This window comes from Leopardus geoffroyi, chromosome E2, assembly GCF_018350155.1.
Source record: "Leopardus geoffroyi isolate Oge1 chromosome E2, O.geoffroyi_Oge1_pat1.0, whole genome shotgun sequence".
In the NCBI taxonomy this organism is placed as follows: domain Eukaryota; kingdom Metazoa; phylum Chordata; class Mammalia; order Carnivora; family Felidae; genus Leopardus; species Leopardus geoffroyi.
Genome location: NC_059335.1, coordinates 25005362 through 25032112, shown reverse-complemented (window position 1 = coordinate 25032112; position 26751 = coordinate 25005362). Strand labels below are relative to the sequence as shown.

The window sequence follows — 26751 nt, the reverse complement described above, 5'->3', positions numbered from 1 at the left end:
CAGGTCTATTTCACTTTGCTTTAAATCTTTATGGATTACTTTTATTAAAGTTTCATTTTCTTTTACAATTTTGTGTAATATTGACATAGTTCTAAAGTCAAATAGACAGAACCAGGTATATTAAGAGAAGTCTAGCTTCTGTCCTTGTTCCCTGCATTGTGTTCCCTCCCTTGCATATGAAAGCATTTAAAAAAGTTTTTGTCTTATCCTTCTTTCTGCCTCTTTAGGCATGAAAGTTTAAGCATGAACATTTTTACCATGTTCTAAGTGGTTGTGAACACACACTCACATATCCTCCCTTCCTAGATAAAGAGAAGCACATACTTTTTTCCACCTGACTTTTTTTTCACTGTATATCCTGAGATCGCTTCATAGCCACATAAGGAGATATTTGCATCTTTCTATTGTGATGGGCCATGGTTTAGTCAACCAGCCTCCTACTGGTGGTCACTTGGGTTATTTCTAGTCTGCCTATTATAAAGATGCTGCACAGAATGGCCTTTGCACATTCGTTACAATATCTTTAGCACAGAGTTCTCCATATAGGAATGCATTTTTATGCTGCCTATTTCCTGTAGAGAGCCAGAAGGAAAACTTGCCAGAGGGGACAGTGGAGACGCTGACTCCCATCAATGCTTCAGGGATAGGATCTGATCTTCTCACCCAGGAAGAGGCTTCACTAGGGCAGGCAGAAGTGCCCCCTGGCCACCTGCCGCTGTCCACAGAGGTGGAAGCCAAAGTTCCTGGAGCATTCATTGAGAACCCTGGGACTGACCTGGAATTGTCTGCAGCACCCAACAGGGTCAAGGAGGCCCCAACCAGCCAGGAGACTTTACCCAGTACAGCACGAGGATCATCATTCAGCAGGCCTGACTCTCGGCCCACAGAGGCAGGCATGAGGCTGACTCCAGGGCTGCCAGTCCAGGCCAAGGCAGCTTACAGTGGTGTAGAAACACCTCCGAGGTAAGGGGTGTTCCTCCATGGTGGGCAAGGGAGGGAGTTAACAGCAGCCCCTCAGCTGGAGCATGGCCAAGAGACTAGCTGCTGAGGCTGAGTGTCACTGTCGGCACAGTGCTGGCTAGCTTCATGAGGAGAAGACAGGAGAAGGTGCAGGCAATGCTTTTGGGAATTTAGAGCACTGTTTCTCACCTGGTGCCCATTACAATTACCTGAAAGAATTTTTTTTAATGTTTATTTATTTTTGAGACAATGCGAGAGATAGAGTGCAAGCAGTGGAGGGGCAGACAGAGGGAGACACAGAATCCGAAGTGGGCCCCAGGCTCCGAGCTGTCAGCCCAGAGCCTGATGCAGGGCTTGAACTCAACGAACCATGAGATCATGACCTGAGCCAAAGTCGGATGCTTAACCGACTGAGCCACTCAGGTGCCCCCTGAAAGGAATTCTTAAAATACCAGTGCCCAGAGAGTCTGATTTATTCAGTCTGGAGTAAGGCTCAGGTATTTTCTTGCTTTCTTGGTCTTCCTTCCTTCCTTCCTTCCTTCCTTCCTTCCTTCCTTCCCTCCCTCCCTCCCTCCCTCCTTCCCTCTTTCTCCCCTCCCTCCCTCTCCCACCTCCCTCCCCCCACTTCCTTCCTTCCTTCCTCCCTCCCTCCCTCTCTTTCTCCCGTTCTCTCTTTCTCTTTCTTACAAGCTCCTTGGGTGATTCCAATGTGGAGCAGGGCTGAGAACCACCAGCTCTTAGAGCAATTATAATAGCTACAGGCTGGGGCTCACTGAACTCTCCTAGGTGCTGGAGTTGACCAAGCTTTTCACAGGCATCATATCTCTGTAGTCTCACAACATTCCCAGGAGATGAGCGTGGTTGCCTTCCCATTTTATTGATAAGGAAATAGGCTGAGAGTAGCCAGGGCCACATGGCTAGGGATTCACAAAGTTGAAATCTGAATCTAGGTTTATGGACTCCAGAAATCTCCTAACTACTGCACCAGCCTCTTTCCTCAGGTCAGCATTTAATTAAGACCCAAATACTAAGGTAGGGAGGAAAGGATGGGCTTTCAGAAAGAAGTTGGTATAGGCTGAATCAATCTAGGTAGCTTTCAGAATTATGCTTGGGGTCCTGAAGGTGATGTTGTGTCCTCAGGAGGTAGCCTCAGGACCAGCCCCAGCCCTCAGCAGACACAGTGCAGGAAGACCCAGAACCTCATGACTGCCAAACTCTCCCCAGCCCTGTGTTCCCCAGCCCTGGGGAACAGTACATCTTGGCCCCCAGGTTGGCCCGCTTAAGGGTACTTGTGCTTACCTGTCTTTTCTCAAGGGGGCCTGGTGCCCTCCTGCACCTGTCCTGGGTCATCTTGACCTGTAACAGAGCCCCATCCCTTCCCTGGGCCTGGCATAGGGAGGGGCGCTGCTGTCTGTGTACTGTGGTGACTGGCAGGGAAGCCCAGATGGTTTGTCTGCCTTTGTTCTGGAAGGAAATGAGAGCCTTAACCGGCCAAAAGGAGGGAATCCTGGCAGGCATCCCTGGATCCTGGCCAGGGCTATAAATATGGAATCTAGGGATAGGGATGAACTTGCCATGAACTTGTTAGGGTCCTCAAAAAGATTCTGCATTAGGGGGAAGGTAGGTTGATTGGCAGTGGCTGCCTGTCTAGAGGATCCTGAGGCCCTAGCTGCAGTTGGAGGGACATGGTGCTGTAATTGATTAGTCATGCCTGCCCTCTGCCCTGGGTGTGCTTTGCAGGAGGAGGAAAAACGTTGGATACTCAGTGACATGGGAATGCATGTCAGTGCATTTGGGGCATCCCATGCCCTGCTGGGTATGAAGACCAAGTGGGACAACAGTGACTCGTGGCCTTATCAGCTGGCCACCTGACCACCTGGATACTGTTCCAGCAACTGGCTTCCTGCAGTTTCCTGTGTCCTTCAGTTGAGATGAGGCCTGAGCCAGGCTTGGATGCCACCTTCCCACCTATCTTGTCATCACCAACCCGTATTCACTCCCGAGGGCCACGGTGCAGGGACTTTTTGCCTAAGTCTGGCTGTGGACAGGCTTGCACAGAATCAGTGCATTTAGGAATAGGCACTGCTTTCAGAGGACCTGCTGCAGCTCAGGGAGGGGCTGGGCTTTCAACTGCTATGGAAAAGCCTCACTTTGTTTTTTCATTATGGTAAAAAAACGTGTAACATAACATTTACCAAGTTAACCATTTTTAAATGTGCATTTCAGTGGTATTAAGTATATTTGGGTTGTTGTGACACACATCTCCAGAACATTTTCATCTTGAAAATCTGAAACTCTACAACCGTCAAACAATTCTTACTACCCCCACCCTAGATCCTGGCAACCACCATTGTACTTTCTGTCTCTGAACTTGACTACTGTGGGTACCTCATATAAGTGGAATTATATAAGTGGAAGCAGAGTTTTTGTGCCTGGCTTATTTCACTTAGCATAATGTCCTTGAGGTTTATCCAGGTAGTAGAATGCAACAGGATTTCCTTCCTCTTTAAGGCTGAATAATTTTCCACTGTATGGATATTACACATTTTGTTTATCCATTCACCCATTGATGGACACCTGGGTGGCTTCCACCTTTGGCTGTTGTGAATAATGCTGCTATGAGCATGGGTTTGGAATTTAAGAAGTGGGATTGCTGGGTCATTTGGTAGGTTTTTTTTCTAAATTTTTGAGGAACCACCTTCCTGTTGTCCACAGCAGCTGGACCATTTGGGTCTCACTTTGGGACCTTTCCCCACTTTGTGGAAACTCAGCACTTCTGCAAGGTATCAATGTCTCTGACAGAAGCAGGAACTGGCACTGGCCTTGTCCAAAGTTGTCCAGCAACATGGTCCAGAGCTAAGACCAGAAAGGAGGCTGCCTGGCTCCCTCCCGAGACTTGGTCCATGCCAGACCCTCACCGCCTCACCCCCACCCCAACACACATACACCCTGGCAGTGAGTTGTGAAGAACAATCAGAGCAGGGGCAACTCTGAGAGGGAGGGTCTGAACCCCTGGGGGTCATAGCTCCCAGGGTCAGGGTCCTTCCTTCTGAATATTGTCAGGGTTCAGAGGGCCTTCCTGACCTCCAGCTGGGCCCCCAAATCCAAATGTCACAAGGTCTGGGTAATGAGAATGGATGAAGTGGGCTCTGTGGCATTGCCGGAGTGCAGCAGGGTCTGTGAGGAAGTGGAGCTGCATCTCAGCTCTGCGGACCTGCCCAGCTCAGCCAGAACCGTTTGTTCAAGAGAAATAAGAAGTCCAGTCTCTATGAGCATTTACCTGATTTTAATAAAATATGTCTGACCTGGGGCTTCCAGTGTGATATTTGACTTGCTTCACCCTTTCTTCATTTAACTGAAAGGGAAACTGAGGCCTAGAGAGGGTGGGAAGAGCCCAGGTCTCCTGCCTCCAGGCCACAGTCCCCCTGGGGCAGAAGCAGGTTTCCAAGGACTTCAGAGGCAGCTGGTGCTCACTGTCCAACACAGGTTACATCAGTCTTCCTCAGACACTCATCCACTGGAATTCTGAGAGCAAATGGTACCATCTCACTGAATCCAGCCTCTCCCAGGTGTCCTGTCTGTGCAGAGGTAATCAGGGTATCCGGAGAGGCTGGGGTTGGGGTCTGCTTGTTTCAAACACAGTCTACCTTACTATTATAACAACCTGAAGGACCCTTTTTATGGATGAGAAAACTGAGACCAACAGGCCGTAATCATTGAGTGGCAGCAGCAGGCATTTGACCCCAGGTCTGTGGTGACTCAAAAGTCCTTGGTTTTAAGGCCTTATTTTATCTCTGCTCCAGGATCTCCATCCATGTGCAGGAAACAGACACCCCTGGGGAGCTGCTTGTGACACGAGGGGGCAGCCTCAGACACATACCCCCTGAGGAGGCTCCAGCAGCTGCCTATCCAGGTGAGCAGGACCCACCTGGGCCCACCCCCCAGACCCCTGTGACCAAGTCAGAAAAACAGATCCCAAAAGAAGCTGGAAAGATTTCCCCACTGCGGAAGCAGAGCAGCGATGAGGGAGCAAAGGCAGAGGAGAAGCAGGGGCCTGGGGCTGAGTCCACCGTGGGACCAAGAGGGGCCAGGAGGAACATGGGAGACCATGCTGGATCCCTGGGCTGGCAGCAGGACAAAGACCCAGGGACAGGACACCCTGAGCCTGGAAAGGACTGCACATCCAGAGGCATGGGCAGAGATGAAGCAGGAAGGAAGACCCCCCTGGGAGCCGAGGCTGGCAGCGTGGTTCTGGGTGAGTCCATTGCTGTGTGCCTGGTAAGTGGGTTTGGGGGACCTCCACCCAGGGGACCTTTCTGCTTTCAGGGCAAGAGAATGTGGGTCTAGGGGAGCCCAAGACTTAGAACAGCCTGCCAGTAACTGCTGGAGCTAAAGAGCAAGGGCTGGAGATGCAGCAGGCTGGATTTGGAGTGACTGTAGCAGTAGGGGAGCCCTGTGGCTCAACGGGGTGGATTTCTCCAAGCCACCAGCCCACCTGAGCTCTTCACCATTGGTGTCATTCTGGATTGAGCCAGAGAAGGCTCCTGTTAAAAAGAACTTCTATTAACTAATGGACCCATTATCGGCCACCATGCCCAATGAGTAAGTTCTCATCCTGGGGTATGGAAGGGTGTAGTGAGGATCCCAGTAGTGGTGGGAAACATCCTTGTGTTCATGTGACTGAAATGCCCTCAACTGTTCCAGCATTAGGGTCCTACCCTCCTTGGTGTAAACCCTCATCTCATGAAGGCCAGCAGAAAGGCCACCCTTTGCTGGTTTCCTGCCCTGGAATTTCTGGAAGTCCCTGAGGAAGGGCTGCAGGTCATCTGGGGCCCCTTGCCACTTCTGGACTCCGCAGTTGCCCTGTCATAGTGACATCTCTAGTTGCTTCCTCTCCACCTGTACGACTTGGTCCAAATGTGGACAAGGGCTTCCTTTAATTCTTGAAACACAGCTGAAAGCAAACGGAGTCTCCAGAATCTTTTCTGAGGCTTGGAATGGTGATAAAGCCAACGTGAACTCAGGGCTCTCTGTGTGCCAAGACACGTGCATTTGTGCAGGCATTTACTCCCACAGGCCTGTTGAGTGGGGATAAATGGAAATACAAGAGAGGTCAAGGAACATGCTCAGGGCCAGAGTCAGTGTTGACAGAGCCAGGATCTAACCCTGACTGGCTCTGGAACCATGTGTACAAACCTCATGGCTCTGCAGCCACTCTGAACACTTAGTGTGCGGCAAAGAAACTGCAGACCAAATTCTAGATTTGGAATCCCTGTGACACACACTCAGAATCCCAGCTTTTCTAGGGTCCAAGAAAAATAGCAGCTGTAGCAACAATAGCCCATATATATTACCTTTGTGGCCCAGGGCCCACGGTTTGCTTTGCAGATGCAAAAAAAGAATAAGCAATATTCTCTCAAGGCAAATTCAAACTTCTATTCTGGGGAGCAAAGAGTATTTTTACTAAGACAAACTAAGCTGTGTTTGCACTGCACCGGGTGTATGGTTTCAGAGGTATGAGAGCTGTGGGTGGAACACTCTGAGTGAACTATGACAAATCCAGACAAAATTTCAACCCAGGCCGCTGACTTCCCACCACAGTCCTTAATGCACAAACCAGCTTCAGTCATTGTGTTTGCTGTTTTGCTTCATTCCTGTGCTTTATTTCATGCAACACTTCTAGATTCCTATTACCTCTGAAGGACAAGATTTTTCAAAAACACTCAGACATTTTTATCTTTCCAAGTGCTGGTGTCCTGTTTCCCCCTCCATTCCCCAGATACCACCAAACCCCTCTGAGCACACCTGCTACAGGCTACATCACAGGCTACTTGCCCTATCAGGAGATCAGAGGGTTCAAGAAGAGGAAGGGTGGGTGTTTGTCTCCAGCTGCCTCCCTGTCACACTAGCGTCACTGATGTCCGCAGCCCTGCCTGGACCTTCAAACATAGTCCTGTCATTAAATTCTCTCAATTACCCCGTTCAAGTGCACCTTCTGTTTCCTGCTGACTATACTGATCCACCGTGGATCCCCTTTTAACTTCAATGAACAGACTGGGTATAACTTCTCCATCTTTCAAAGAGCACTGTTGTAGGTGATGGGAGACCTGGGTTTGAATCCCATCTGTCACTGACTTGCTGTGTGACTTTGGGCTAGTACCTCACACCTCTGAGACTCAGCTTGCTCCTCTGCTGAGTGGGTGACTCCAGTGAAGTGTTCCTTGAGAAGAGTGAAGGGCTTGTCACTTAAACCAACCACTTAGGAGGCTCACAAGGTGTTGTCTCCCAAACAGATGACAGTCCAGCCCCACCAGCCCCTTTTGAACACCGCGTGGTGAGTGTCAAGGAGACCGCAACCTCAGCAGTTTACACAGTGTGCCAGCATGACGTCTTGGGAGGGTAGGTGGGCTTCCACCTTGATGAGAGAGTGGGAGCAAGATGCTTGGGGGCAGAGACACTTGGAGACCTTATATGGCATGCTGTTGGATGCTTCTCAGGAAGGGGTTGACCAGGAGCCAAAGCCAGGAGTGGTATATATACCACACAGTGTACTAGGAAATGGATAGTCCACAGAGAGTAGGTGAAGAGAATACCTCTAGAGTGCAGAAGAGCCCACATGGTGTGAGATGAAGTATAGGGTGCAGGAGGCCCACACAGTATGGGCATGGGAACCATATACATATTGGTGGTAGGGCAATATGAGTGGTGTGGAATGAGGGAGGTAGTCCCCAGGGTATAGATAGATACTTTATGAGACGATGAAGAAGATCTTCTCTAAGTTTCAGGATAACCAATGTGGTGTTGGGGTGATGACTATAGTACCTCTGGGGTGCAGGATAATCCCATGGTGTTTATGGACAGAGGGCAGGACCAGAAAGTCCAGGGTACAGGATGGCCCACCATGTATGGAGTGAGCCTGTTGGGGTCTCAGTCTGCTGTGTCATGTTTCTGCAGGGGCCGGTTTGGCCAGGTCCACAGGTGCACAGAGAAGTCCACAGGCCTCTCACTGGCAGCTAAGATCATCAAAGTGAAGAGTGCCAAGGACCGGGTGAGGCATCTGCCCTGGACCAGCTGGTGCCTTGGGCCAAGTTCAGGGCTCCTATACTTCCTTATTGGCCCCTTGGCCCTACACTTCCCCAGCCCCCTGCATGCTGATCAGGAACCCTGCCACCTTCCCTGCCTCTTTTCCATGAGTCCCACACTCTGCCCAGCACATCACCTCATACCTTGGACAGCAGGGTCCCTCTGGATTTCCAGGCTTCCTTCTTGGGCCTCAGGTTTCCTATATGTGGAACGGTGGGTCTGTTGTAAGAACCTGGTTTGGGTGCTGAGTCGGAAACCTGATGTGAGAGTAGGAAATGAGGAAACAGGGTGGGCATGTACCTTGGAAGGGCATGTGTCTTGGGAGGTACAGCTGGCTCATCTTCCTGACCCATTTCTTGGAAACTCCTCTCCCATCCGACTCCACAAGGAGGATGTGAAGAATGAGGTCTACATCATGAACCAGCTCAGCCACGTGAACCTGATCCAGCTCTATGATGCCTTTGAAAGCAAGAACAGCTTCACCCTCGTCATGGAATAGTGAGTGTCTCAGGAGGTGGAGCCCAGACTCAGTGCTGTGTGGGCTCAGACTCAGTGCTGGGGCTTGGAGCCGTGGTTCTAGGCAAAGCTCTCCCTTTCCCCTCCCCTCTCTGGGACATCTAAGGAATATCATCACCTCCAATATGCAGCATGGAGGACAAAGTCATTTGTCATAAACCAGCAGTAAACCTGACTGACCTGTAGATGTATGTTGGTTTAGCGTACACAATTTGTAATAATTTTGATTTAAGCATTAACAATTGGAAATTGGGAAATTTCACATTAAAACCCAGATATCTTGCTTTTCTTACAAATGTGAACAATCTAGTAATGTTGGACCTACGTTTCAGCTGGAACTGGTGTGCTGGAGCTCCTACTTGCTGACTCTGTAGACAGGGTCGCCAGTCTCCCATTTGACACAGTCCCCACCACTCCCAACCACCCCTGAAGCTGAGACCAGGGCCTCAGAGGCCATTTATTTTTGTGCTTGTGTTGCTATTTTCCTTCTGGTAGGGTTTGTAATATCATGTCATGTCATGTCTCTACCAAGAGTGAAAAAACAACATTGTAGCCAAACAAGTTTATAATCTTGGCACAGAGTCACCAGAGTGAGCCTGGATCAACACTGAAGACAATCCCCAGGATTCCCTTTGGCCCATCAGTTTCTTTTTACCACCTGCACTCTGAGCTGGCAATGGGCCAGAACAAAGATCTCCATAAAAACCCCAGATGGCAGTGGCCCTCCTTAATGCCTCCTTAATCGTAACCCTCAGGCTTACGTGGGTTGGCCTCTTTTGAACCTTGGTGATATGAGTGGACAAGTCCTCTGGGAGCCTTGCTCAGGCCAGTGCCTACCTCTCTCTTTGCCCTGGCAGTGTGGATGGAGGTGAACTCTTTGACCGGATCACAGAGGAGAAGTACCAGCTGACTGAACTGGATGTGATCTTGTTCACCAAGCAGATCTGCGAGGGTGTGCATTACCTCCATCAGCACTATATCCTGCACTTGGACCTCAAGGTCAGGCTCCACCTGGGCATGTGGTGGGTGGGCCTCCAGGGTTTCTGAGCTTCTGCTGCTTTCTTACCTTAAAGAACTCTATCAACAGACCATCCTGGCTTCCATTCTTGGCTCTCTGCCATTTCCTAGCTCTGGAGTAAATGAGTCATGCTGCCTCTCTGAACCTCAGTTCTTCCACTATAAAATGTGGATAATTGTAACTCTTTAAGTGTTATTTGAAGATTAAATGATACAGTGACCTTCTTTTCTTTAAAAATATCTTTAGAGAGAGGCAAACCAAGAAACAAACCATTAACGATAGAGAAGAAAATGATGGTTACCAGATGGGAGGTGGGGGATGGGTTAGATGGGGGATAGGGATTAAGGAGGGCACTTGTGATGAGTACCAGGTGTTGTATGGAAGTGCTGAATCACTAAATTGTACACCTGAAATCCTATACTGTATGTTACCTAACTGGAATTTAAATAAAAACTTAAAAACATTTAAGATTAGTTTTAAAAAAATTAAAATAGGAACATATGCTGTGGTAACAAATATAGACAATATAGAAATGTATAAAATACACAGTAAAAGTTCTTCCCATCCAGTGTCCATGCTAAGAGGTCTTCTCTATTAGCAGTTTGGCATGATACACAAATATATACAAAAGTGATCATGCTATATGCATCCTGTTTTTAAACTTACCTTTTTTTTCAGTTAACAGTACATTATAGACATCTTTTCTCATTCTCTTTAAGGGCCATGTGATATTCCAGTGAGTGAATGTGTTACACTCTCTTTTGTCTACTAGGATCATCCTAAGAGTGTCATGCCTGGCTGGTAGTAAGCACTTGATACATGGCAGCCATTTCTGTGGTTTCCTACTCTGCTGGGCAAGCAGGAGGGTGTTTCTCAACAACTCCTTTCAGGAATTTCAGTGGCTCCCCACAGAAGGTGGGAAGTAGGTTGGCCAGAAACTTGTGGGTGCACATTGCTTCTTCTGACCATCTTTTCTGAATGACACCAGACTGTAAAGTTGGACTTCTTAGAAAAATGGTAGCGATAGTAGGGAATTGACCTCTGGCTTCCCAGATCCCTACAGCTAATTCCAAGCTGGATTAGCTGCTCTGTGAGGTTGGCAGTTGGGGGAAGCACAGGCTTCAGCTCTGTGGTTCTGGGTCAAAGACCTGCCGTTGGGGCAACCCTGTGTCTCTGCAGCAGGAGTTGATTATTGCAAAGGCCCATTTCCCAGCCAAGAGTAGGGCTTGTGTTGGTTCAGTTCCTTCGTGGCCAAAAGATCTTGTCTAAGTTCCTTGATCATATTGATTGATCTTGCATAAGCTCATCAGTTGCAAAATGGAGAATGATAGTATCTTCCTCTTAGGGGTGTTGCATGGATTAAAGCATGGAGAAAAAGCCCCAGAGCTGCTGTCCCATACAATAACCATAAGCCCACATGTGGCTATTAAATACTTGGAATGTGGCTAGTGTGACTGAGGAACTGAATTTTAAATTTTATTATTTTTAATTTATTTAAATTTAAAAACTGTCACTTAGTTTAGTTATTGGTAAACTTTTAAGTATATTTGGGATGACTTCACTATGTGAATTTCCTTTTCACCTATAAATTTTATGAAATTTCAAGACAATTAATTCATGAAATCTAAATACATCTAAAATATTTCTGATGAAAATTTAGTATCTGAATTGAAATGTGCTGTAAATATAAAATACATATTAAATTTCTAAGTCTTAATATGAAAAAAGAATGAAAAATGTCTCATTAATATTTTTCGTATTGATAACCTATCAAAATGATGAAATATTGGACATATTGCATTAAATAAAATATATTATTGAAGTTGAGTTTTAGAAAATATTTTAAGATGAATGAAAATGAGAACACAACATACTAGAACTAGAACATACTAGGATGCATCTAAATCAGGAGGAAATTTGTAGCTGCAAATATGGATATCATCTCAAATCAATAATTTAACATCCTACCTTAAGAAACTAGAAAAAGAAGGCAAGTTACACTCAAAGCAAGCAGAAGAAAGGAAATACTAAAGATTAGAGCAGAAATGAATGAAACAGAGAATAGATAAACAACAGAGAAGGGATGGGGGGGCGGTGAGCTAAATGGGTAAGAGGCATTAAGGAATCTACTCCTGAAATCATTGTTGCACTATATGCTAACTAATTTGGATGTAAATTAAAAAAAGAAAAAACAACAAAGGAGAAAATCAGGGGCACCTGGGTGGCTCAATCAGTTAAGCATCCAACTCTTGATTTTGGCTCAGGTCCTGATCTCAAGTTAGTGAGATAGAGCCCAGCATTGGGCTCCATGCTGACAGGGTGGAGCCTGCTTGGGATTCTCTCTCTCCTTCTCTTTCTGCTTCTCCCCTGCTTACATGCTCTCTCTCTCTCTCTCTAAATAAGTAAATAAACAAACAAAAACCAATAGAGAAAATCAATGAAACCAAGAGCTGACTCTTTGAAAAGATCAATAAATTGTTAAATCTTTAGCTATATTGGCCAAGACAAAAGGAGAAAATAAATTACTAAAATCAGGATTGAAAGAGAGACATCACTACTAGCTGTAGTGATGAAAACTGTAGAAAGAAAGAAGGATTATAAAGTAATAATGTCAAAAATTGTATGCCAGCAAGTTAGATAAAATGGAACAAATCCTAGGAAGACACAAACTACTGAAAACTAAAAAAAATAGAAAATCTGAATCAACCTGTAACAAGTAAAGAGATGGAGTTAATACCAAAAATCACCCACAAAGAAGAGCCTAGGCCCAATTTAATTCTACCAATTTAAAGAAGATCTAATTTATGTGTTTTTCTAAATGTTTATTTGAGAGAGAGAGAGAGAGTATAAGCAGGGGAAGGGCAGAGAGGGAGGGAGAAACAGAATCTGAAGCAGGCTCTAGGCTATCAGCACAGAGCCCAACACGGGGCTTGAACTCATAGACTGTGAGATCATGACCTGAGCTGAAGTAGGACACTTAACAGACTGAGCCACCCAGGTGTCCCTAAAGAAGATCTAATTTAAAGAAGAATTAATACCAGTTCTTCACAAACTCTTCCAAAAAATAGAAGATAAGGGAACACTTCCTAACTCATTTTATGAGGCCAGTCTCATCTTGAAACCAAACTGGACAAAGATATCACACACACAAAAAAACTATAGACCAATATCCCTTATGAATATATATGCAAAAATCCTCAGTAATATATTAGCAAACTGAATACAACAACATATAAAAAGGACTGTACACATGACAAAGTGGGATTTATCCTAAGAATGCAAGGTTGGCTTAACATATGAAAGTAATCAATGTAATATGCCACATCAATAGAATATAGGACAAAACCACATGATCATTTCAATAGATGTAGAAAAAGACTTAACAAAAACCAGACAACTTTCATGATGAAAACACGGAATGAACTAGGTATAGAAGGGAACTTTCTCAGCTTGATAAAGGCCATCTATGGAAAACCCACAGCTACTATTATACTTAATGGTAAAAGGTTGAATGCTTTCCCCTTAAGATCAGGTACAAGACAAGGATGTCTGTTCTTGCTGCTGCTATTAAACATTGTACTTGAGGTTCTTACCAGGACAATTAGGCAAGAAAAGAGGTAGAAAGCATCCCGATTGGAAAGGCAGAAGCAAAACTGTCTCTATTCACAGGTGACATGATCTTGTGTACAGAAAATCCTAAGAAGGGTGGAGGGAAACTATTAGAACAAATACGCAGGTTCAGCAAAGTTAAAGGATATAAGACAAATGTATAAATATCAATTGTATTTCTATATACTAGCAATCAATAATCTGTAAATAAAATTAAGAAAAAGATTCCATTTACAATACAGTAGTCCTCCCCTTATCCCTGGTTTCATTTCCCATGGTTTCAGTCACCTATGGTTGACCACAGTTCAGAAGCAGATGATCCTCCTTCTGACATACAGTTAGAAGGTCAATAGCTGCCTAACACTGCATCATAATGCCTATGTCATTCACCTCACTTCTTGTCATCACATAGGCATTTTATCGTCTCACTTCATTCCAAGAAGAAGGCTGAGTATAGTGCAATAAGATAGTTTGAGGGAGGGCACATTCACATAATTTTTATTAGCAGTACATTTTTATTTATTTTTTATTTTTTTAATTAAAATTTTTTAAATGTTTATTTTTGACAGAGAGAGAGAGGCAGAGCATGAGCGGGGGAGGGGCAGAGAGAGAGGGAGACCCAGAATCTGAAGCAGGCTCCAGGCTCTGAGCTGTCAGCACAGAGTCCAACGTGGGGCTCGAACTCACAGACTGCGAGATCATGACCTGAGCCGAAGTCAGACGCTCAACTGACTGAGCCACCCAGGCACCCCAGTAGTATTTTTATAATTGTTCTGTTTTATTAGTTGTTTTTATCTTACTGTGCCTAATTTATAAGTTAAATTTTATCATAGATACGTATATATAGGAAGGAACATAGCATATATAAGGTTTGGTACTATCTGTGGTCTCAGGCATCCATGGGGGGTCTTAGAATGTATCCTCCATGAATAAGAGGGACTACTGTAATATATAATCAAATAAAATAGTTAGGAATAAATTTAACAGGTGAAGTGCAAGATTTATTTTCTTAAAACCACAGAACATTATTAAAAGAATTTAAAGAAGACCTAATAAATGAAAGACATCCCATGGTCATGGGTTGAAAGACAATATTGTGAAGATGACAATACTCTCCAAATTGATCTATAGATTGAACACAATCTCTGTCAACATTGCAGCTGGTTTCTTTGCAGAAATCAATGAGCTGATCCTAAAACTGAGATGGAAATTCAAGGAATGCAGAATAGCAAAAACAATTTTGAAAAAGAAAAGCAAGCTGGAGGATACACATTTCCCAATTTCAAAATTTACAGCTAAGCTACAGAAATCAAAATAATGAGTTATGTGTATAAAGATGAATAGATAACCCAATGGCATACAACTGAGAGTTCAAAACCAAACCTTTATATATTTGGTCAATTGATTTTTTGATAACTGTGTCATGACAATTCAACGGGGAAAGAATAATCTTTTCAACAGATGGTGCTACGATCCCATGCTTGGTATCCATATGCAAAAGAATACACTCATATTGTAAACAAAAACTAACTCAAAATAGATTGTAGACTTAAATGTAAGACCTAAACTTATAAAATTCTTAGAAGAACACCTAGGAGTAAATCTTTGTGACCTCAGATTATTAGGTGATGATTTCTTAGATATGACTCAAAAGAAAAAGCTAGAAAAGAAAGATAAATTGGACTTAATCAAAATTAAAAACCTTTATGCTCCAAATGATATCATGAAAGTGAAATGACAGCCCACACAATGAGAGAAATATTTCCAAACAATAGATTTGATAAGGGACTTATATCTATAATATATAAAGAACTCTTACACACCAATAATTAAAAGACAAATTAAAATGGGCACAGGATTTGAACAGACATTTATCCAATAAAGATATGCAAATGGGCAATAAGCACATGAAAAGTTCTCAACATCATCAGTCACTAGAGAAACACAAATCAAAATTGCAGTGAGATACTATGTTATATTCATTAGACCAGCTAAAATAAAAAAAAAAAAGTGACAGACAATAAGAAGTGTTGGCTATGATGTGGAGAAATTAGAACTCTCATACATTGCTGGTAGGATTGTAAAATTGTGCATCCACTTTAGAAAACGGTTCGGCAGTTTTTACAATGTTAAATGTAGCATCACCATATGACCTAGTCATTTTAACTCTAGGTATGTATTCAAGAGAACTGAAAACATAAGTTGACACCAAAACTTGTACATAAGTGTTCTTAGCAGCATTATGCATTATAGTTCCAAAGTGTAAACAGCTTGAATATTCACTAACAGATGAATAGATACACAAATATGGTACATCCATACAATGGAATATTATTCAGCTATGAAAAAGAATGAGGTACTGATATATACTACAACATGGATGAACCTTGAGGACATTATGCTGAGTGAAAGAAAACAGATGTAAAAGGCCAGCATTTGTATGGTCATTTATATGAAATGTCCAGAATAGGCAAAGCCCCAGAGACAGAAAACATGTTAGTTCTTGCCAAGATTTAGGGGTGAGGGAGATGGAGAGTGACTGCAGATGGGTATGAGGTTGTTGTTTTTTTTGATGTGATAAAAATATTCTAAAGTTGGATAGTAAGGATTATTACATAACTCTGTGAATGTACTAAAACCCAGGGAATTTTACACTTTAAAAATGGTGAATTTTATGATATCATCATTATTATTTATATTTATTATTTATACTCCAATAATGCTGCTATAAATATTAAGTTCACGTATTTAATTTTAATTTTTTAATGTGGCTGATGGAAAAATTTTAAATTATGTATGTAGCTCACATTATATTTCTATCGGACAGTGTTTTTCCAGACCTCATGAAGAAGACATGGAGACTTTAAATCTGCTCCTATCTGAGGCATTCATTGCCTAATTCCATTGCACCAATAAAACCTTCTGTTGAGAGAAATAGTACCTGACATTTGCTTGGAATCTGTACAATGTTTTCATGCATATTATGTGATTCAATCCTCATACCTTCCCAGGAGGAAAGCAGGAAGTGGTTATTATTCCCATTTTATTGATGGAGACACTGAGGTTTAAGGAATGGGAATGGACTCACCTAAGGCCACAGACCCAGATAAAAGACCCCTTGGCCTCAGGCACTGGGCCTTGGGTCTCCAGGGCATTTCTACCGTACACCCTATATGTGTACACCACCCTACCCGTATCCAAATTTGTTTTGCATAAGCAGCAAGCATCGTTCCAGGCCTCAGAGCTGATCTGAAGGACTTAAGAGGAGAAGCATCCCAAGACCACCATCTCTACCCTGTGGGTCACAGCTGTCACCGTAACATGGCAGACTGACTGACATTGAGCAGCTCTGATCTCCTTGACTGGAATTCTGAAGCTTTGGTTCCCACCCCTGAGATTCTGATGTAATTGGTCGGGGTTGGGGCCTGGACACTGGGACTTTTGAGGGATCCTCTGATAATTATAATGTGCAGCTAGGCTTTGAAACCATGACCCTGATCCAACAGTCTCAACACAAGCAGCTTGTGGGTCAAGTCTGCATCACAGAAGTGTTCTGTTTGACACCTGCACTTGGGCATATGTTTAAATTTGAGTTGCCAGTATTTAAAAGCATGGATTTTTCACATAAAAATATGTATTCTGGCTTCTCTTGAGGACTGGGGAAGTTTGGCAACTGGGCCTGCGTTCCTTCATTGTGACTGGTGGCTGGAGCTGCTTTTCACAGGGCAGGAGGCCACCAATTCTCCACAGTCTACACAGTTCTTTAGTGTCTCACACCAGCCCACTTTGTTTTCATGATCTATATATCCCTGTAGGGCTGCCCTAGGCCATTTATTGTCTTGGCTGGGAAACTGAGGTCTGTTGACATAAGCATGGGAGTTGACACCTTCTTAGCTGTTGGCTGAGCTAAGCAGACATCTGTTTCTTTTCCAGCCGGAGAACATACTGTGTGTCAATCAGACAGGACATCAAATTAAGATCATTGACTTTGGGCTGGCCAGAAGGTAAGGGGGTTGTGGTTTGACACTTTGACAGAACTCCTTGGGAACTGCTTGTGGCTCTCTTGGATGTGGTTACAGTTCAGATAATTTTTGAGTTTTGGGACTGACACAGAAAACTTTTTCACTGAGAGGCTGGTGGCCTTCAGTTGTACAGATAGGCCTTGTTACTACAGGGGTGGCTTCATGCAGACTTTGCATGACTCTGCTTCTCCTTAAAAGGCTGTGGGATTAATTGTACTTCAAACCCCAGTGTGAGCAGAGAGGGTGGGATGGTTCAAGGAGTGCCACTGGGTGGGTGTCCTCAGATCAGTTCTATTCATCCCCCAGGCCTGGGGCCAAGATGTGCTGAGCTATGTGAGGGATCTAGCACCTTCCCTGTCAGGAAGTGAGTGGTTTAAATAGGAAGGTGCATATGTAACAGTGTAGGGTGATGTTGGGGTATGTGGTTTGGGGCCACTCAAGACTGGTTAAATCTTGGTAAAGCGATGATAACATGAAATACTTGCTGACACGGGCAGTTAGGAAGGTTAAATGAAATAATACATAGAGAGTGCAGACCCATCCTATGAAGGTGGTTAGGTTCTCAAGTTTGAGTACATAAACATCACATATAATTTAAAAAATATCTTGAAGTCCCTTAAAATGCCCAAAGCCTGGTGAAGGACAGTATGTCCATAGTTTTACAAACCTGTCCAGACCAATGTATGATGAATGCCGTGCCTCTGCAGGGTTCTGCTCCCTGGCACGCACACCCAATGGTGCAGGTTTTTAGCAATGGTAGTAACAGACCCTTCATATTGGGGAGGGAATGTCCCCCAAATCTTCAAGCATCCATAGTCTACAAACATGGCAACAGTTGTATGCCCATCCTCCAAGACTCCTCCAGAATTTTATTTCCACCAAGAATGACATTTCTCTGGGAATCACATATTTTCTGGGTAGGTCTTCATACCACAGCCGAATTTTCTTTAAATTTAAACTCTTTAAAATTTCTCTCACCCTGATGGTCATTTTCCACAAAGAAGTTGTTTTTGCCATTTTATAGGCCTAATGGTATCTTCTGGTCCATCGACAAGGGGAAGAAAGCAAAACCTTGTCCCAGTGGAGACAGCCACTTGCCTGAGCTCAGCCTCAGATGTCCAGACCTGCCTCCCACAAGTAGCATTCAAAACCATAGTGGCAATCTTCCTGGGTCAAGTGGTAAATTTACCTCTTTGCAGGGGTCAAAGATGCATTTTCAGTGCCCCCATGATGGATGGGAGGCCACAGATAATGTCATGAGAGTAACAGCAGAGGGAAGTTCATATCATCCTACTGTACCAAATGTACAGTACTGCTTTTCATGAACAGTGCCAAATCCCCCAACCCAAATGCTTCAAAATCACATTCAATTCATAATGTAAATAATTGTTTAATATTTTTGCAAATAATGTCTTATAAAGTTGGGATGCATCCTATACACTTGTGTGTCTTATACACTAGAGCAATGTCTCTGAATCTATTTTTTATTATCACTGCCTGGCTTCCAAAGAGACTTTTTAGACATTTCTCTCCTAATCGCCAGGCCCCTCCTCATGAAATTTAATGCTACAATTGTCCTTTGTATCTTTTTATGTTCTGTGGCCCTTTGGAAAGCCAGAAACCATTGTAATAGCTAAGACTTTTTGCCCTTCCAAGAATCGGTGTTCACCCCCTTGGGGTAATATTGTCTTCATCAGGAATGTACACCCTCCCAGATGTGTATGTAGTGCCCTCACAAATGCCAGATGTCCAATTGCCAAATGAGTATTTACAGTGACAAACTGTGAATTCAGAGCAAAAATTAACCAGCTGAGGCTCCTGGGTTCTGGGAAGTCTTCTCTGAGCAGCTAAAAAGGAACGATGGACAAGGTGTTGTTATCTGTGGGTGGTAGGATACTGGTAAATGTTTAACAATCAGTTATAGGGGCGGGCGGGATGGGGATGGGGTTTGATTTGTAACCTTTGCTAATTTTGGCTGACTTCAAACTACTGACATGACATCACTGAATACAGAGTTGGGAGGAGATGTACACAATTGACTCTCATGCACCCATGAGAAGTGGCTCCAGCACAACACTGCTGGGGGTGAGGGTGAGGGTGGTGGGGGGGATGGGAGGGTAAGGGGCTGGGGTGGTGTCAGTATAGGATGTACACTGCACATGTGCAGGCTTTCTTGGGGAAGGTAGGAGCTGGGGTGGGGATGGGGGAGGGAGATACAGTGAAGATGAGGGCATTAATAGGGAGTCCTGAATGTCATGGCTAAGAAGCTGGAACATTATACTACAGGCCACTGAGTGTTGCCTGCTGGAGAGGTGAAAAAGGGTGTAGGTCAACTTACCAAACATCAGTTAGTCAAAATCTGAGTCATCCATCCCAAACTGTCTGATAAATTCATTAACATAGTCAAAGGCATTGATGACAATAATTTTTGCTGATGAACCAGAGGCAGAGAGCAAGTTCAAGAAAATAAACATGCAGAGCCACATTTAAGAGAAGGCCACCCACATAAAACTGCTGGGCACTGGGGAAGTGCAGGTGTCTGGAACACGTGGTACTCAGGAAACCGCACTCAGCAGAGCTGTGCTGACAGAGTCACAGGCTCTGGCTGTGAGGCAAAAGGAAAACATCAAAAACATCCTCACCAGTCCAGCAAACTGGCCATTGGGCGAAAGGATCATTTGGAAAATTGGGTTTTGCCAAATTGGCCTGCTTCCTCGGAAGCAGGAACAATCTGTGGGGGAATGTGCAGGTTGAGCATATTTTATATGTCACAGGAATTAAATGTTTATAAAGAGGGAGGAAAAGCCAATTTTTTCCTGTAATACAAACCATAGAAAGTAAAGTTGTATTTCTGGGTGGAGCTATTAGAAGGTACTGAGATTGTCAGTGGGGTTATGGTCATGTAGGGGGCACATACGGATGTTCAGAGGCTGTGACATCCAGCAAGAGGGACCAACATTACCCCAGGTTGGGCAGTGAGAGCCATCAGTGGGTCTAAGTAGGGTCATGTCAAGGGTCAAGGATAGGGACAGGATGGGAAGTTTACTCTTGGTCTCCAGAATGTTGCTCCAGTGCTCAGATTGGAATCCAAGCCTATTTCATCAGATCTTTTGGCAGGGAAAGAAGATGCCCACCCCAAACCTTGTGACGCTGCAACCTCATAGGTGACCCTATGGTCACAGAGGGCCTTATGCTAGGAATTTGGAGAGGGGGTCTTGGTGGATATTTTGACATTTAGGCTTAGTTACTGCCACAGTACTGCTGTTTAACAAATGATTCAAAACTGCAGAGGCTTAAAACAATCATTTATTCTCAACCACACTGGTGTGAATCACCAGTGGTGGGGGGTGGTACATGATATTCTGGACCTAACTCACAGCAGCTCATGACAAGGAACCTGTAAACAGTTGTCAAAACACACCATTAATTAAAAAGTCCTCTGTCTCTGAATTTGACCACTTTTGGTACCATACCTAAGTGGAACTATATAGTATTTGGTTTTTTTGCAAATGACTTCTTTCACTTAGCATAATGTCCTGGAGGTTCACCCATGTTGTAGCATGTGTCAGAATAGCCTTATATTTTAAGACTGAATAATATTCCACTATATTATTACCTACCACATTATTATTAAGTATTTTTATCTACCACATTTTACTTATGCAGTCATCCATTGATAGACACTTACTTGGGTTACTTCCTCCATTTGGCTATTGTGAATAATGCTGCTATGAACACAGGTATATAAATATCTCCTCATGATTCTGCTTTCAATTTTTTTGGATATATACCCAGAAGTGAGATTGCTGGATCATATGGTAGTTCTACTTTTAATTTTTTGAGGAACTGCCATACTGTTCTCCATAGCAACTACATTCCCACCAGCAAGGGTTCTAACTTCCCCACACCCTAGCCAACTCTTGCTATTTTCTGATCTTTTGTTTGGTTGTTTTATAGTAGCAATGATGTGCAGTGGTATCTCATTGTGGTTTTGATTTGCATTTTCCTGATGATTTGTGATATTGGACATATTTGCTTTTTCTAATTCTTACTGTCATCTCTCCAACAATAATGGTCACACTACCAGAGCGGACCTCCACAGAGAGCTGCTATCCAATTTGTTTGTGTTTGCTCATGTGGTTGCATGCCAAATAAGATACACTGATCTTCTCTCCTTTTGACATTGTAACTGCTAGGAGGAAGAGGACTATGGTTTTCTGATTCTCCCTAGTGACTTAGGAAAGCCTAAAGTTGGGGCCTGGGAGTATGATGATTATCCAGAAAACCACACGTGGTGGGATGTGAGGTCCAGACAACATGGCAGACAGGAAGGGTTGGGAATGTCTAGCTCTGACCACGAATTAGTCCCAGGAATTCTCTCAGGGCTCACTCCCATGGTCCTCTGCATCCTGTTGTCCCCAGGTACAAGCCTCGGGAGAAGCTTAAGGTGAACTTCGGCACTCCAGAGTTCCTGGCCCCAGAAGTCGTCAACTATGAATTTGTGTCCTTCCCTACAGACATGTGGAGTGTGGGGGTCATTACCTACATGCTGTGAGTGCCCAGGAGCCTGGCTCCTAGTGAGAATAGGGGCCATCTGTTTTAGTTTGGGATCCTTAGAAGCAGAGAAAATTTGAGTGTGGAGTCATTTATTTGAGAGCTGTTCCCAGGAAACGCCAACAGAGGAGTAAGGGAGTGAGATGGGAGAAGACACCAGTAAAGCATGTGTTATTGAGCACTTACCACTGTAGGCAACTGGAGTTGAATACTGTCGGGGAAGTCTGGGATCCATCGTGGAACAGCCCCTCACAGTTATTCTGAGGAGGGAGGGTGTAAGGGTGTTTATACACCAACTCTTACCAGTTATTGCTTGTGAGCTGGTCCTGAGAGCATTGGTTCCTTGAAACTTCTGGGTGGATAAAGCAGCTCCCACCAGAGAAGAAGCTCTCCAGCAAGGAAATGCATGTGCTATAGTACAAGTGGGGCTGGAGTGCACCAGAGCGGTAAGGAGAGGAGATGGACAGGGCAGAACACTGTCTGATGTATCATCTAACTTGTCCCTCCTGTCCTGTGCTTCCTGTTTTCTATGGACTGAGGAAGCAGAGTTAGCATGGACTGAGAGGAGATATGTACACAGACTAAGAATCCTTGTCTCTCTGTGAATTCCCTTGGTTATTTCCTCAGAGGTCCAATCAAGTCATGCTTTGCTCCCAGATTTGTCATTATGGCATAATTGCTACCTTGTGTCCCCACACTTTGTGTGTACCTCACCAGGTGGGGGAAGTCTGAGGCCCGAGGCCAGCCAGAGTGTCCTATCTCTCTACCCTCACTCTAGAGGGACCTAATGAAGCCAGTTTTCCTTTGGCCCCTGAGGCCTGGAGTAATATTTAAATGAGCCAGGCTGTATCAGAGACATATTAGGATATTTTTAAATTAAGTTAACATGTATTTCATAAATGGACATATTGGATTAGGTCTCAATTTATTCTTAGGCTTCAGGCTAAGGGGAAAATAGGTAAGCATGACTGAGGATTTATTCAAACACTCTTCATGCCTCTAAATTTTTAGTCCTGCCACTTCCTCCCCTAACAGAACACACTGGACTATCTCCTGTTGAGAAGTAATAGGGGTACTTTTCTTTTGAATTCTGGTTAGAGCTGCTTGTACCTTGTAAGACCTCTATCCCGTCATTGCATTTTGGCAGATATGGCTTCTACATACTGACAGTCCTTTTTCTCCTCTATAGACTCAGTGGTTTATCCCCATTTCTAGGGGAAACAGATGCAGAGACCATGAATTTCATTGTGAACTGTAGCTGGGAGTTTGACGCTGACACCTTTGAAGGGCTGTCAGAAGAGGCCAAGGACTTTGTTTCCCGCCTGCTGGTCAAAGAGAAGAGGTACTGTTAATTGCTTGTCATTCAGAAACCATTCTGATGGTGACCATCCATCTGGGTGCTGTGAAGATCAGGCTGGTGCTGTGCTTTCTCTGGACCAGTTCTGTCCAAAATTTCTTAGTCTGCTATGGCTTTGGAACAAAAAAGGTAACAGGGAAAGAGATGAAGGAAATAAAAAAATAAACAACAGGAGCATAAAATCTAGATAGAGTTTTAAAAAGGACCACATATATAAATTAGTCCTTGGTAAGTTATCAAGTAATCACTTTAATAGATTAATGTTGAAAAAAGGTTGAGATATGCAGATGTTATTCCCCAGAATAAGAGCCAGAAAACCTCATTTGTTGATAATGAAGACCTACTTAGTTTTCAGCAGGCATATCAAAGTCATGGGTTGAACCATGGAGTTTTCTGATACTCAGAGACTCAGACATAAAGAAATAATGGCAAATGACCCAGGGTGAGGCCCAAGAGTCTGAGCTCTGAGACAGCCCATAGTTCCCTGGCCTTTACTATTTTGTTCTTCTGATTGTGAAAAGTTATGAGTGGTAAAATATTTCTAATTCAAATGAACAAAAAGGACATCATTCTCTGGAAGGAGAGACAAGCTTCTTTCAAGAGTTATGTTCTTTTTCTTCTGAAGAACAATTCCAGGCCCACCTGGCCTTCCTACTTCCTGCCTCAATTTCCCAGCTCTTTCTGGAGGAGGTGATTAATCACTGTGATACATTCCCTCTGTAGAAGGCAGGGAACATTTTTGTTGATGACTTTCTTTTACTTTTAAGGAAGGGAATTTTAGACATAAGGAGTTCCTTTTTAGTTTGTGGCATGAATCTGCTTGAATGATTAATCAATTCACTGATTAACACTTCCTACCCAGCTGAACCAATTTCTGGAAAACCAGAAAAGGCAACCCTAACTAAAAGTTTCAACCTCTGTTTGATTTCACAGTTGCAGAATGAGTGCCACGCAGTGCCTGAAACATGAGTGGTTGAATAATTTGCCTGCCAAAGCTTCAAAATCCAAAGTTTGTCTCAAATCCCAATTATTACTGCAGAAATACATGGCTCAGAGGAAATGGAAGGTATCTGTTTTGTTTGTTTTTTTAAGGTAGCATTTGTCTTTTTAATGTGTCCTTTGAAAGAAATGTTGCTAAGTTTTAACTTACATTTTCATTCTAAATTGATTATTTGGGAGGGAAAAAAAAGTCTCTTATATCAAAACCTGTGATCTTGATTAAAGAATGCCACAGACCAAAACCAACTGGTATAAAGGTGGCATTTAGTTCATACTTATATGGACAATTGAAAGGACAGAATAAAGTTTAAGCATATGTTCTCAGTAACAGTAGTAGGGAAGTGCTTGGAACTTACTGCCTGAAGCTTGAGATCTGACTCCTCCACATTTCAGAAAGAGGGGCTGGGAAAGCCCTATTAGGTTTTAAAAGCTTCATAATTTTGTTTACAACAGAACCCTTTGGTATCATGGATATAAAAAGAAAAATTGCCTTCCAGGAAAAGTGGCTTTCCAACATTTTGTTATCAACTCAGATCCTCACTAAAAAAACAAAAATAAAAGCCTTTACCTAGAGAGCCAGTATATAAAAATATGTATACATACACACACATATGAAACAAAAACATCCCAGCCTTTGCTAAACAGAGTGAAATACACTCTGATATTTTCTGTTCTATGGTATTTGGTTTCATTAAAAAAAGTGCTGGTCATAACCCACCAATTTGACTTCATGACCCACTGGTGGATTTTTTTTTAATATATAAAATTTATTGTCAAATTGATTTCCATACAACACCCAGTGCTCATCCCAAAAGATGCCCTCTTCAATGCCCATCACCTCCCCTCCCCTCCCTCCCACCCCCTATCAACCCTCAGTTTGTTCTCAGTTTTTAAGTGTCTCTTATGCTTTGGCTCTCTCCCACTCTAACCTCTTTTTTTTTTTTTTTTTCCTTCCCCTCCCCCATGGGTTTCTGTTAAGTTTCTCAGGATCCACATAAGAGTGAAAACATATGGTATCTGTCTTTCTCTGTATGGCTTATTTCACTTAGCATCACACTCTCCAGTTCACTGGTGGATTTTGAATCACAATTTGAAAAATCCCATTCCAGTGGGCTCCATTTTTCACAAGAAGAGGGTATATTTTCTCACTTCATAACTTGCTCCCAAATGCTCCAGAGTCATGGGGCTGTTCTACTGGAATTTTGCCACAAACTTGTTTTCCCCATTAGATTCTCAGTTTTGAACAAACCCAAGTGGCTAAACTTGCTTAAGTCCTTTTATTTCTTCTTAAAACAATTGGTCTAAAAATATACTTTTTATCCTTTTTTCCCCCTCTTTAACACCAAGAAACATTTCTACGTGGTGACTGCTGCCAACAGGCTAAGGAAATTTCCAACTTGTCCCTAATTCTCAACTCGGCTGCTCCCATGGGCCCAGAAGTTATGGACTGGTGGTGAAGTGATGACTCAAGATTTTTAATAATCCAGTCTTGTAATGATATTGATTTCATCTTTTTTGTAAAGAAAGGTTATGGCTGTTGCCTTCCTTGTGGGTGAAAAGTGGCTGTAAGGAAAGTGACCCGACCTTTTTTTTTCTGCCTTGTAAGATCATACTAAGTTGAAATGCTGTGTTTACTTCTCAAGTACACCTACTTTTGGTGATAAGTATAGGCATGCTTTAGGTAGGTAGGAAAGCTTCTATTTTGTATATGTCAAATTTAAAGTCTAAGCTTACTCTGATTAGAGAACTCAGTAGACTGTTACACAGGGGTATGTTATGCAGCATTATCTCCTCCAGTACAAAGAATTCCTAGAATTTTGATTTGCTCAAGTGTGAGCTGACATTTTATTGTACTACCCTGTTCTTGTGGAAAGCAATGTAGATTTAGGGGTAGTGATCCTCAAATTTGTTTTAACTTGTGCTCCGTTTTGGGAAACAAACCATGCATCCTTTAATATTCTTTGAAACTTCAAAATATACCATATCACCTGTCATGGCTAAATCAGAACAATGATCATTTTGAATGTGCTTTTTAAATCCATACACATCTCTACCCTCTCCTAAGTGGTCCTATTCTGGCACTGGTGGTCTCACTTCTGACCTCCCTTCCTCAGATTTATGGTCTAGGAAGTCTGGACACTGATATGCAATATGTAAAAGAGATATAAGAGTGTAAAATGATTTTCAGTCTTCTGAGAGAAACACAGAATGATACATCATGAGACAATAAACTGCTGTTCTACTGCTTTATGGATATACCACTTTTAATGTTGTCATTTAACTAACTTATAAAATGATTAACAAGTACTTTATTATTTGAAAGTAAAGAATGCTTTTAATTTCCTCGCTTATAACCTGATTTTTGTGCTATTCCCATGAACTTCTCAAGTCAGCAGTTTTCTGTTTTTTTTTTTTTTTTAAGTTTATGTATTTATTTTGAGAGAGAGAGAGAGAGAGAGAGAGTGTGTGTGCCTTGGAGGGGCAGAAAGAGAGCAAGAGAATCCCAAGCAGGCTCCATGCCACCAGCACAGAGCCCTACTCAGGGCTTGAACTCACGAACCATGAGATCATGATTTGAGCCAAACCAAGAGTCAGATATGCAAATGACTGAGCCACCCAAGTGCCCCTCGGGT

The 26751-nt window shown here is 43.3% G+C and overlaps 1 protein-coding gene across 4 annotated transcripts in view; it reads left to right on the top strand.

Annotated features, from left to right (window-relative positions):
- The window catches only part of MYLK3 (myosin light chain kinase 3), a 43874-nt gene extending 17500 nt beyond the window's left edge, over positions 1-26374 (top strand). For all 4 annotated transcript variants that reach the window (XM_045442629.1, XM_045442631.1, XM_045442630.1 and 1 more), the window contains exons 3-13: positions 579-963; positions 4764-5215; positions 7254-7359; positions 7915-8008; positions 8432-8541; positions 9417-9558; positions 17120-17190; positions 21631-21759; positions 22952-23104; positions 24053-24185; positions 25466-26374. In XM_045442629.1, the coding sequence (XP_045298585.1) occupies positions 579-963; positions 4764-5215; positions 7254-7359; positions 7915-8008; positions 8432-8541; positions 9417-9558; positions 17120-17190; positions 21631-21759; positions 22952-23104; positions 24053-24185; positions 25466-25525 (1835 nt within the window). In that variant the 3' untranslated portion in view covers positions 25526-26374. The remainder of the gene's footprint in view (positions 1-578; positions 964-4763; positions 5216-7253; positions 7360-7914; positions 8009-8431; positions 8542-9416; positions 9559-17119; positions 17191-21630; positions 21760-22951; positions 23105-24052; positions 24186-25465) is intronic.
- The last annotated feature ends 377 nt before the right edge of the window (positions 26375-26751 follow it).